This window comes from Corvus kubaryi, unplaced genomic scaffold (assembly GCF_017639235.1).
Source record: "Corvus kubaryi isolate FWS band 111438036 unplaced genomic scaffold, C.kubaryi_AGA036_p1.0 134, whole genome shotgun sequence".
Taxonomy (NCBI): Eukaryota; Metazoa; Chordata; class Aves; order Passeriformes; family Corvidae; genus Corvus; species Corvus kubaryi.
This window is the reverse complement of record NW_024580668.1, coordinates 8,651,543-8,664,507: the sequence shown is the minus strand read 5'-3', so window position 1 is coordinate 8,664,507 and position 12,965 is coordinate 8,651,543. Positions and strand designations below refer to the sequence as shown.

At 50.7% G+C, this 12,965-nt stretch overlaps 1 protein-coding gene across 1 annotated transcript; it reads left to right on the top strand.

The window, feature by feature from the left end:
- Window positions 1-1,753: 1,753 nt before the first annotated feature.
- On the top strand, window positions 1,754-7,755 carry SLC2A10 (solute carrier family 2 member 10). Its single transcript, XM_042049435.1, has 5 exons — window positions 1,754-1,830; window positions 3,486-4,862; window positions 5,899-6,021; window positions 6,566-6,701; window positions 7,333-7,755. Exons 1-5 carry the CDS (start codon window positions 1,827-1,829, stop codon window positions 7,427-7,429), a joined length of 1,737 nt encoding a protein of 578 aa, XP_041905369.1. The 5' UTR covers window positions 1,754-1,826; the 3' UTR covers window positions 7,430-7,755.
- The last annotated feature ends 5,210 nt before the right edge of the window (window positions 7,756-12,965 follow it).

Sequence of the window (12,965 nt, the reverse complement as noted above, 5' to 3'; positions counted from 1 at the left end):
GCTCATGTTGCAGCCAGATATCCGACAAACTAAAGCTGAAAGGATACACATGATCCAGTATGGCACATCTCAAGCATCCCAAACTATGAGTTGGAATAAAATGAGTTGGTACCACTGTTCTACAGAGCAAAGACACGAGATGTATCCCCATACTTGGAAAAATAACAATTTTTAAATACTTCTCTTAAATTCCCTATCAAGTTAACATGGGGGACGACTGAAAGGCTCTTTTAAAAAAAAATCACATGTTCACGTGTTCTTTATTATTCACCCAAACTGTTAAGTTTTGCCTGTGTCAGAGGGGTGTGCCTGCACCACAGGCACAATGGTCACTGATTCAGACCTTCCACAATTCACTTCTGTGCTGGGGCAAAAAGCTTTACCAACACAGGCTCCACAGGGTGCTGTTCTGGAGCTTGCATGGCTATAACATACTAAATATTAAAATTTAATATGGGTTTTTAATGAAATATTACCTGCAGTCACGTGCCAGCTCACAAAGCAGGTTCGTGCTCATTTGCACTCACCCTCCAGTGGCAGTCCCTGCTGCAAGGCTCTGGGGAGGCTGTGCTTGTCTTCCCACCTGTGACACCACATCTTCCTCGCTGTTCCCCATGGCAGCTGGGTCACAGCAAACTCCTGAACATCTCAACCCGCCCAGCAGCTGTCGTTTACATGAACAGCACCAAGGGGCAATGTTTCCATACTGTGTTAAAGAGTTTTGAAAGCACTTCGAGGTGTATCACACTTTGTAAAATCCTTGTTTAACAAACTGGACTTTGGGATTCATTAAATTAGCCTCAGGAAAAAAATCTTTCATCCAAGTGCAAGTCCCAGTGTCTTTTATGCAGGACAGCAGGAAGGTTCCTGTTCCACTCAGCAGAAGAAGAATGTTAATTGCAAAGGAAGTTGAATACTGAATGTTTTGTCTGATGGAGCAATGTGTCAGGGGAAGGAGATAAGCTTGAGAGACTGATTCTTTCTGTCCCACAGCCATGAAAGTTAAGAGGGCAAACTCAGACATAGAATCACAGAATCATAGACTCAAACAATATGCTGAGATAGAAGGGACCCACCAGGATCATTGAGTCCAACTCCTGGCCCTGCACAGGACACCCCAACAATCCCACCAGGTGTCTGAGAGCATCATTCAAACGCTTTTTGAGCTCTGGCAGGCTTGGTGCTGTGACCACTGCCCTGGGGACCCTGTTCAGTGCCCGACCACTCCGTGTGAAAAACTTTTTTCTGATATCCAACTTAAACCTCTGCTGCTCTTTTTGTTTTTAGTTTTCAAGTGGGCACCCCTTACTTAGCAGGTTTCTTTGGCTTTCCAGCCGAGCGACCTAAAAACATTAATAAACTGACAACCTCTCGTGCACTTTCTGGAGGCTTTCTCGTCTAGAGGGGTGAAGCTCTGCACAAGGGCAGCTCTGCAGGCAGCGAGGAGATTTCTGTTCCTCAAGTGACACAGACTGGAGACAGAGCTGTCATTCCAGCCACCAAAGCCGCATCCTCGTTTCTGGACCAACCCGCCACGTACCTCGGTTATGTGTCCCCGGCCACCCCGCGGCCGCCCCGCCCCGGTTCCGCCGGGCTCACCCACGGGCTCACCCATCCCCCGGGCTCCGGCTCCGCTCCCCGGCCCTCGGCATCGCTCCCGGGGCGGTGCAGCGCCCCCCGCCCGGGACCCCCGCCCCCGAGAGGGGCGGGCAGGGTGACTACAAGCCCCAGGCTGCCCGGCCGGGGGCAGGACGGCAGCGACGTGGCGCGGCCCCGCTCCGCCCCGCTGCGCTCCGCTCCGCGCCCGCCGCGGGCTCAGCCCCGCCATGGGTGAGTGCGGGACGGGCCGGGGTGGCGGGCGCGGGGGCTGCGAGCCCCTCTGCCGACGGGGCAGCCGGGGTGGAACGGGCACGTCCTGCCCCGGGGAGAAGTTTCCAAAAAAAAAAAAGAGACAGTTTGCAACTTTTCCTAAGGGCTGGGGGTGCATCCCCCGCCCCTTCCTTTCTTTCTGTTCTTTTTTTAGCGGTCCCAGCAGCCCGCTCCGCGAACATAAGAGCCAAGGAGTTTCCTGTGGCTCGGTCCCGGGGCTGTCCCGGCAGCGCGCCGGGGAGGGGAGCGGGGGTTCGGGGAATGTGGAGGGAGCTGGATTTGCTGGGCAGTGGGGATTGCTGCAGGCAGCGGCGCGGCGCCCATTGGCCTTGGCGCTGGTGTGAGCAGAGTCCGGGGTCAGCCCCGTCCCAGCTCGGCTGGACAGCGGGTCTGCCCCGCTCCTGTCCCGGAGCACGGTCCCCCGACCGGTTTGCTCTAGGCAAGGAATCGCCTGGCACAGCTCCTTGCGAGACCCACCAAACTTTCTGTCCTCGTGTGGAGATCTGAAGAGTCCTCAAATTCCCCAGCTGCGTCAGAATAGGCGATACACAAACTGGGTTTCAGCCAAAGTTCATAAGCCATGACATCTTACTAAGTTAACAAGAAATGCAGCAAAACCTGATTAAATCAGCCATGGTATTTATAATGGGACTCTCTGTAATAGAATTTGTGGCTTGAAGTTAATGGGAAGGCCACCTATGCCTTATGTTCTCAGCAGATATTTTTTCTAATTATCTGCATAATATGTACAAGGAGTGCTAAAAGCAGTGCAGGTGTTCACACAGAGCATGGTGGGAGGGACTGGGATAGCTGGGATGGCATAAGTAACACAAATGAAACACAGAGGGTTGCAGAATAAATAAAAATAATTGTATTTATATACAGCCATCACTGATAAATAGCCTTTATTGCTAGCTGTAATTAACGGCCAAGCAGAGACACTTCCCATTAAACACAGCTTGTGACAGGACAAAAGTCCTTTGGCTGGGTGAGAAAAGTTTCCACGGTCTGGTGGTTGTGCTCACATTTTTTCGACATACAGTCTACCAAAATTTTGAGTATTTCTAATTAAATGGAAGAAGAGAGTACAAGATTAGTTAAAGGAAAAACAAACTTTTGTGGGCAGGGCTTTTAACAACAAGATAGGGAGTGAGAATACAAAACCTGCAGGGAGAGCTGGTGGTACCACATGCTCTGAAATGTGAAAATGATAATGCAGAAGAGTTCAGAACCAGAAAGCAGAAGCTGCATTTCCTGCCCAGAGCAAATTTTGTAATTACAATCAAGAGATACCACAGAGGATCCCGCTGTACAACTCCAGGCACTACAAATCACTGCCCTGCACTTAAAAACAAGTCTTAACTCTGTTAAAACGTCCTGATTTCAAAGTTCTGCACCCCGGATGAGAACCCCTGCAGTTAGCAGAAGTCTGGTGGGTTGTGTGACTGTCTGCAAGTGCCTCTATACATGTGACCTAGTGAGCTATGGGGAAATTCCACATCATGACTTTGTAGATGGAAAACTGTGGGTGTCCTGGGAGAGCTTTTTCCAGCCTGTGCATGCTGAGAGCTTGTCTTATAGCATCAGAAAACTGAACCTGCTTGCTTGTTTTCCAGGTCGTGCACTGCTGGTCCTCCTCTTGTCTGCAACAGTGTCTCTCCTGGGCGGGCTGATATTTGGATACGAGCTGGGGATAATCTCTGGAGCACTGCTGCAGTTGCAGACAGATTTTCACCTCAGCTGCTTCAAGCAAGAAGTTCTGGTGAGTGCCATCCTTATCGGAGCGCTCCTCGCCTCCCTGGCTGGGGGGATCCTCATCGACCGCCATGGCCGGAGGAGAGCAATCCTGGTCAGCAATTTGGTCCTCTTGGTGGGCAGCCTCATCCTCACACTGGCGAGGTCACTCCCTGTGCTGGTCATTGGGCGCATGACCGTGGGCTTTGCCACCTCTGTCTCGTCCATGGCCTGCTGCATCTATGTCTCAGAAATGGTGGCTGCTCACCAGCGAGGGCTGCTGGTGTCTCTCTACGAAGTGGGAATCACCGTGGGCATCCTGCTGTCCTATGCACTGAATTACATCTTTGCAGACGTGGACGAGGGGTGGAGGTACATGTTTGGACTGGCCATTGCCCCGACGGTCATGCAGTTCCTCAGCATCCTCTTTCTCCCAGTGAACCCTGTTAAACTGAGCTCGTGGGACTCTGACTGCCAGAAGGGCCTCATCCCATTGCAGGACACAGAGGACAGAGCAGCAGCAAAGCGGGAGTCATATCAGGAGAAGAATTACTCATTTCTCGACCTTTTTAGGACCAGAGACAACATGAGAAGGCGGACTCTGGTGGGCCTGGGACTGGTGCTCTTCCAGCAGTTCACTGGGCAGCCCAATGTGCTGGGCTATGCCTCCAAAATCTTCCACTCGGTGGGATTCCAGAGCAACTCCTCAGCAATCCTGGCCTCAGTCGGGCTGGGAGCGATAAAGGTGGTGGCCACACTGGTGGCCATGGCCTTGGCAGACAAGGCAGGCAGGAGAGTGCTGCTCATGTCTGGCTGCGTGGTGATGGCCATCTCCGTCACCACCATCGGCCTCACCAGCCTCATGGCTCCGCTGGCCATGGCCAGGGACTGCAAAGCAGCCGCAGGCCCCAATGCATCCCACAGCCTCACCCAGCACCCCCCAACACATGTGGTCCCCCAGTCTGCTGTGTCTCCTGTCCCACCAGCATCAGGTGCTGTCAGAAGTCAGGCAGGCCCTGGTTTTGCTGCCACAAGGAGCCTTACGAAAGTTTTTGCCAGCACTCAAGGCAAAGAGGTTGTTCCTAATTCTTCCTTCTTTCAGAAGAGGGACTTGGCAGGTCAGTCCAAGAAAGGAACACTGGAAAGCACGGGCCCTCCTCTCGGTGCTGCTCCCTGGGCACAACATACGGTCTTAAATTGGATTACACTGCTGAGCATGATGGCTTTCGTGAGTGCCTTCTCAATTGGATTTGGGCCAAGTAAGTGTGGTGTTTATCCTTGCACTTACCCAGAGAATAAGACTAGGGCTGATCTGCAAGCTGCCTGCTTGAACCATTCCTTATGTATCTGCTGTGCTGAGCAGCTCAGTGTATGGGAACTGGACATTTGTCCCCTCCTGCCCACTGAATCATCTTCTAGCACTGCAGCTCTGTCAGCTACAGCACTAGAGTAACTCTCTCTTCCGTGCTATTCACTTCCCTTGTAAAGTTTTTTTTTTCTCTGAAGTTCAATGGAAAATCAGAGCATCCTACAAGCACTACATAATCTTCCTGTCACCCTGGTGAGGAGGAAAATACAGGGCTGAGGACAGAGGGACTGAGGGGCTTCTGCAGTGTGATTATGAAAGTCACTGCAGAACTGGAAGCTGAACCTCTTTTGAAGGTTTCTTAGTATCAGTTGGTTTTTTAAATTCTATTTATTATTATTTCTTTTTCATCAGATGAGATTAAAGATTAGTTCTTGCTTCCATGTGAGTTCTACTGTTTTCTGGCATTTAAATGCCTTGATGGGAGAAAACAGCATTTAATTCAAGAAAAGTATGTTAAGTGAATATGTCACATGGGTTTGACAGCCACCCTGCAAATTATTTTAAGCAAAATAACCCCAGGATAGGAGAGACTTCTTAAGGATATATATTGCTTTAACTCTGATTTTAGCCCAAATGCAATGTTGTCTCCCTAATTCCACCCTTTTCTCGTTTCTTTACAAAGAGCATGACCTGACAGCAGGCCTGTCAGATTTTCTCCATCTCCTGTGAATGGAATGATCAGCTAGCCTGCTTTCTTCTTCATTCCCTGGGCCTGTTTATTGCTATTTTATTCCTCCATGAAGCATTGAACACGGGAGGTGTGAAGTGTTCTGTTGTGTCTCTGAGATCAATGAATGTTTGACACCACCAGCAGCGGGTGCTGGGTGAAGCCAGAGTTTAAACCCTCTGCTGAAATCTGCCTTGCCCATTTCCCAAACAAATTGCTTAACTCCACACTGTCTTTGTGATCTCTCTAATCTGTGCAGTGACCTGGCTGGTCCTGAGTGAGATTTACCCTACTGGGATAAGAGGAAGAGCCTTTGCCTTCTGTAACAGCTTTAACTGGGCTGGTAATTTACTGATCAGCCTCTCCTTCCTGGACCTTATTGGTAAGTAGTCACTTCCCCTCCCTCCGCATCCCACAGCTGGTTAGGGAAGGTGGCCACCACGAGCCATTTGGAGATTAAGTGACATTTTGAGCCCTGAGGACTTGAGGCTGGAATAGGTGTGACCCTGTTGCCCCTGAGAGCAGGAAAGCCAGGCACCAGCAGCACTGGTCAGAGCCTCTCTGTCACTCGTTTATAAAAATCACCCATTGCCCACTGGGCTGCACTGTAGCACCACAGTATCAGGAACACAGAGTTTGCAGCTTCCATACCGGCAGCTTTACATTTCTCAGCAGGCACTGCTGGCCCTGGACCTCGGCTGCCTTCTTCCCCCTGGTGCTGGCAAAGCCTGGCATGCACCAGCCTTTCCCTTTGCCAATTCCCAGTCCAGGCCTTGCAGATAAGGAGTTTCCCGGCTCTCTTGAAGGCTTCACAATATAAGTTGCCCCTGTCAGGCATCAGTGACCACCTCACAGTAAGCAACCAGTTTCCTTTGTACCCCATGGTGTGACCCACCTCCTACCTTCACACACTGGAATCTTTGCAGATGCCATCGGATTCTCTTGGATGTTTCTTCTGTATGGACTGGTGGGAGTGATGGCTGTTATATTCATTTACCTTTTTGTGCCAGAAACAAAAGGACAGTCCCTAGAGGAGATAGACCAGCAGTTCTCCAGGAAACGGTATGTGTGCTGTTGTCCCAGCAGGAGTGCTGGCTTCCCACTGACACCCCCTGAGGTCTGTGGCACTGGCCTGAAGCAAAGTCTGGCCAGTGCTGCTGAGAAAATAGAAAATCTCAAGTTTGTGGCAGGGCTGTGGGACAGGGTGGGAGAGCTGCAGTGCCTTCATCAGCAGGTCACTGCCCTGAGCCTTGCAGCTGTGCTGCTGGAGGGCAGTAGTGACACTCAAGAAAAATGGTATAAAAACCAGGACTCATGGTCGAGGAGAGGAGACCAGCACCACAACATGGGACAGGAAGGTCAGGACTGGGAGGAGGCAGGAGGGGATGATAGTCCTGTCTTTTCACCTTAGAATAGTCCTAGGCTGATCTTTCTCCTCTGAGGCAGAGACGTCTGGAGCATGGGCTCCCACCTGGTAATTTTCACACAAAGCTTGTAATGGGCTAGAGAAGATCAAAATGTGTTTGTGCCATCCTGGTTGGGATGGAGGTGGCAGGGCAGGCACTGCTGGAGCAGGAGAGGCTGTGCTGCCTCATGGCTGAGGAAGCACTCATCGGGGGGCAGGAGGGGTGACTGCTGTGAGCAGCTGGCTGGCTCCCTGGTGCTGCTCCTGACCTTCATCACTGCCTGGCAGGGTGTGGGAAGGAAATGTGTTCAAGCAGAGACGTGGAAGAGGAGCGAGCTGCACACACACACAGTACCAGAGAATGGAGCACGCCAGCAGCACATGAAACCAGTGACCTGCCCGCAGCATCCTGTCTGAGGAGTTCCACCAGCACAGGACCAAGCTGGGCCATCAGGACACTTCTTTTCTGGGGTCTTTAACTGGTGACCTCTGGTCAGAGACAGTTCTCCCTGTAGTGCCTTAGATCTGGGAACACGCCAACAGCATGTCCTTTGGGTCCTTGGAGAATGATTGTTCCCAGGAAGGGAATACATCCTTCCTTTGATATCTTTTAATTTTTCATCATTTGTATCTCCTATCATTTAAGAGATTAATGGTTTTATACGCAGGAATTAAAGCACGGGTTTTGCTGACAGTGATCCCATCCGGGAAGCTCTGTTGTGAGCAAGGTGTGTTATTTTCCAGGTCTTGGGAACACCGGGATCGGGGCCGCGCAGGGTGCCCTGCCCCGGACCTGCCGCCAGTGGGCGCCCGGCACCGCCCGCTCGGGGATGCGGACAGACCCCCGCAATTCCCAAAATCCGAGCCCCCCGCACCCCTCGGACCCCCTTTCCTGCCCCCCTCCCCGCATTGTGCCCCGGGGCTGATGGGGCCGGACAGGAGGGATATGCGATTGGGAATTCGGGGTAACCCTGCGCGGGGGTGAGCAGGGTGCCGGGGCTGTGCTGGGGACAAGACAAGGGCAGGGGACGGGGGACCCCGGTGAGGGCAGCGAGCGGAGCTGGTTGTGCCGGGAGGACACCCGAGTTAGCTCTGGGGCCAGCAGACAGGGCTAGGGACAGTGCCAGGTGCTGGGGTGGCGGTACAGAAAGCTGTGAGACAGCTCATGGTGAGGGGGATCAAAGTCCAGGGTCAAGGACTGTCGTTCCCACTTAATACAAAAAATCCCCAGTGCACTTTCCAAACCCAGCAGCTTCAGCACGCCAGGAGGAGGAATCTGCGAGAGGTGCCCAGTTTGTCGCACACTGCACAGGGTCTGGGTGTCTGTGCTTGCACCGCCTGCAGGGCCACGGGACAGAGAGGAGGTGTGGGAGAGCCCCGGGGCTGCAGGGCAAGGTCCCAGCTCTGCTCTCGTAGCCCTTGCCATGACGGGTGAATGCTCCCGGGAAGGGAGGCAGCTCTGGAGCTGCCAGCTGGTGTCACAGGGCCTGGGCCCTCCATCGCAGCAGAGCTGGGCGGGTGGCGCTGCAAGATGGAAAAGTCGTAAAGGAGTGTTCAAATGGAAAGCTGAAGGAAAGTCGGAGGGTGTAGAAATTCAGACTAGCACCCTTGTGAGGAGGAGGTGGCCCATATCCAGGGGGAGAGCAGCAGGGAAACAAAGGAAGCAGCTGCAGTAAATAAGATAAATCTATGTACATGTATGGTACCAGCAGACTCACAGGAACATTATTAAGCAACCAAAACCAAAACCTAGATGTGCTTCTGTCACTATACCAGAAGCTTAAAAAATACGATATTGCCAGACTTTCCAATCACCCTGAATAACAATCCCAGAATCAGTACAGATTTCTTGGGATGGGAAATCACAGATTCCAGTAAAAAAAAAGTAGAGCCAGTACTGCGTTATTGAGCCCTGATAAGGATAAAGGTAATGAACAGCAAATATAAAATGAGATTAGAGAAGTTAGTCAGCTCAGTGATCCATCAGGAAGGAATAAAAAGTGGGTTTGGGTACAATAAAGGGTCTCCAGGACCAAGCAGTGCTGGAAGTGCGAGGAGGGCTGCTGCTCTGGGTTTGGTGGGGAGCGGTGCACAGGACCTGCTTCACAAGGTGTTTGTGGGAGAACTGCTCTCTGCTAGTGACCACAAAACAACCTTTAATGCTGTAGTGGGAGAGTGCACACCAAATAAATCCAGCCTGGGGCTCTACAATTTCAAGAAAGGGAACTATGAAAAAATAAGGTGATTAGTCAATAACAACAAACCAAAAAGGAGCAGGCAGAAAGCAAGGAGCCTGCAAGCAGTCTGGAGGTGATTAAAAAATGCTCTATTAAAGCCTAAGCAAAACATGTGCCACAACTCAAAAAGAACTAAGAGGTCCTAAAAAACACCCTGCCTGACTCACTGCTAAGGTTAAGGAGGTATCACAGGGAGAAGGTCAGTGTTTTAAAAGTGAAAAGGTTTCCCACATGAGGAGAAAAGGAAAAGCCATAAAACCTGGCAAGTAAAGAGTAGACAGAAAAGAGAGCTAAAAATGAGCATGAAGATCTTGCAAAGATCTTGCAAGTATCTTCTAAAAATCTTTATTTAACTATATCAGAAGGAAGAAACTGGCTAGGGAGCTATTGCTCAATACAAAGGTGCAACAGGTTGCCAGGGAGGACAAGACATGATGAGACAGCTTGGGCACAACTGAGTGTTGGTCTCCACTGCTGCAGGTATTTGGAAGAACCTCACACCCAGTAAATTAGAGGAACTGGATCAATGTGACTTTCCAAATGTCTGCTGTACCAGAGGCAGTTTGCTAGTGCAGCTCCCAGCCACAAACCAAGCTCTGGAAGGGGACCTTGGGAGCTGCAGGGGCGAGTGTCACCTCTGTCCCTGCTGGGGTGGCACATGGGCAGCTGGGAAAGAGCCAGCAGACATGCATGCCAAAGAGGGAAAGCTTCCCTTGCCAGCACACTGGGACTCTAGGAATATATCAAGTATTCACATGGATAGGGAGGACCCAACAGACAGAACAGATGAAAGATTTTGTCAAAATTATTTAAAAAAACATTTACATTGCCATGGGATTGAAGCAATGGTTCTTTCATGTATTGAAACCTCTTTAAGGATATTTTTGTCTTGTAGGTAGCCAAGTGCAGGGTTTAGCAGGCAGTTTTTGAAGATAAATGAGATTCAGCAACCAGATTGCCCAAGAATCTCTGTTGGGCCTGGTTTTACTCAGCACCTTCCGTGTTGGCAAGCAAAATCTCCATGTTTGTGGATGATACTAAACTCTTTTAGCAATGAACATATTTTGCCATTGATGAGGGGCTCCATAAAACCCTTACCAAAGGGAGTGAGTGAGCAAAAAGGGCAGCTGGGATGGGTGTTCTGGGGAATGCTGCAGGCTGGTGCCAGAGGTCCCTGAAGGCTGGCTGGGGTCAGCATGGATGGGAGGAGTGCTCGGCTGGGTAAGTTGGCTCCCTCCATCCTCATCTAACTGGACAAATGTGTCCCCGCTCCAAATTTTGACCCATTAACATAGCAACAGGCTGTTTCTCTTCTTCTCTCCCCTGAGGCTGAGACCTCATAAGACTGGAGGATACAGAAATGCTTGAGGCAGTGATAAATCTTCTTTAGTGGGCTTTTATTTCCTTTTCTTTCACAATATTTTCTTTAGTTTCCTAGCCAAATTTTTTCTAAGGAAAGATTTCTGACTTCCTTTGAGCCACAGCTCAACATCTGTCCACATTGGGGGCTGAAGTAATACACTGTTACGGGGTTTTGATGTCAAGCCCAAAACCCCACCAGGGATTTATGCAGCTCTCCCCTTTCCTCCCTCCTCCTCTTCAAACAGCCTTTCATTTGCTCTCACTAATTGTGCTGTCATGCCTTTCTTTTTCCCCCAGTTGTGCAGACAGCCTTTCATGCAGCCAGGTTTCGGTGACAGATGCCTGTGCCATGAGCTTTGCGAGGGGGCGGGTTGTGCTGCGGAGCGTGCGCATCGTCGGGGCGCACGGAGCCGCGCTGAAATGATCCAGGCACACATCCAGCCCGGGACGGATTAGCCAGTGGCTTCCCTGCCTCCCGCCGCACCCCCCCGAGGTGCTGCTGGATAATCACTGCCGGTTGGGAGAGTCCCGCCAGGCCCAGGCCACCCACAGGCACCACTTGCTCCTCAAAGTGCGCAGGAAAAGATTAGCAGAGCATCTCTTGGAAAACGGGAGAGTGTTCAGGAGGATTCGGGCTGGGCACAAGGACACTGTGAAGCCTGGTCTCCCAGGGATGGTGGCTGTCAGGGCAGATCTTTAGAAAGCACCAACAAGCCACCCCCCACTCTTACATGTGCTGCTTTTGTGTGCCATGCTAAAAATCTGAATGATGTGAAAAATAAGTAAAAACCTTGGCTGGTTCAAGAACCGGCTTGTAGAGAGGTGACGTAAAGTTTCACTGGCAGCATGTACCATCCCTGAGCCCACAATGTCCAGCTGTGGTAACATGATCTAGGTGATAGACTGAAAGCAGAGCAAGGTGTGAGTCCCTGCTGCAAATATTCCCACAACTCAGCGGAGAAATGCGGGATCTGAGTCCATATCCCTTTTGTGTATGTGAAGGCAGCAAGCTCAAGGACTGGATCCTGCTTAGTCTCTGCTCGGGGGGATACAGATCTGGCTGAAAGGAGCCAGAATACATGAAACACGATAACTGGAAAAAATACAAACCAGAAGATGGGCTCTTTAATGCACTACAGATCCAGCAAAACAACCAGAGCTGAACAAAAAACATTCCTTGTATAGCAACAAAGATACCAGCTCAACGCAGGGAAAACCTGGAAGGAGATGGGTGTGTTGTGTTCTGTTAGCTTGTGTGTCTCCAGGCACTGCATGGATCAGACCAAAGCCTAAAATGTGGTGGGTGCTTCCTCCTTTCATTGCATCTCTCCTCTCTGAAGTGCTGCTGCCAGCATGAACACCTCCAAGCTCTCCAGGTTAGGTACCTCTGGCCTGTGTCCTTGTTCCTCCTGCTCCATCTGGCCTTCTTCCTGCTGCTCCTGTCTCTGGTCCCAGCTCCCCCAGCCCTGCGGTCCACTAATTCAATAAGCAGAGGGAAGAAGGGAAGTTGCTTTCACTTTTAATCACAGCAGTAAAGCAAAGACAGAAAGATAAGGTCTCCACCCGGCTGCTGATAGTTCGCAGAATGAGTTGCTCTAACAGGTCACTCACCCAGAAGAGCCTGTTGTCTGTAGGGAGGGAGACAAGATATCTTTGGCTGGGCTGGAGCGAGACCTCAGGTGCAGCAGGAGCGACACCAAGACCACTGCTCTTTCCCTGGGCCTACCAGGACAAATTCAGTTTCCGGACAAGCAGGAATCACATAATTGCCTTTACTGGGAAGTTTTCCAGTTTTCTTCGGGTGCTTTTCAGCCACTCTCATCACTGGGAGTCTTTCTCTCCTTGCCACAATGACAAGAATTGCAAGGAGCCATTTCCCCTTGTAAAGGTCCTCTGCAAGGGTCTGGGGGAAATCGTCAGGTTCAGGTGCCACAGTCCCAGAGTGACAACCCTGGCACCACACCCATGGCAGTGTCCCTGCTCACTCACAGCTCCTGGGGGTCACAGCCATCCTCTTGTTCTCACTCAAACTCACAGCTGAGTGCTGGTGCACGATGTGACCTCCTGCAGCAAAACAAATAAAATGTCAGCACTACAACTATTAATAGTGTTTCTATTCCTGCTGCCATTACGATGGCTTTTGCTACTATTAGTAATAATATTTACATATGCAAAACCACAGATGCAAAACAGATGTTTTGGTTGGGATGTCTGAAAAGACTTGTCTCTGCCACATATATTTATGACAAAGATGGAGGGTTAACCACACAGAGTGCCATATAGAGAACAAATAGATGGGGAAAAAGAATGAAATAATTCCTT

Coding starts and splice junctions, on each gene's coding strand:
- SLC2A10 (XM_042049435.1), top strand. Junction 4,863..5,898: donor CTCAATTGGATTTGGGCCAA/GTAAGTGTGGTG, acceptor TAATCTGTGCAG/TGACCTGGCTGGTCCTGAGT. Junction 6,702..7,332: donor CAGCAGTTCTCCAGGAAACG/GTATGTGTGCTG, acceptor ACTGCCTGGCAG/GGTGTGGGAAGGAAATGTGT.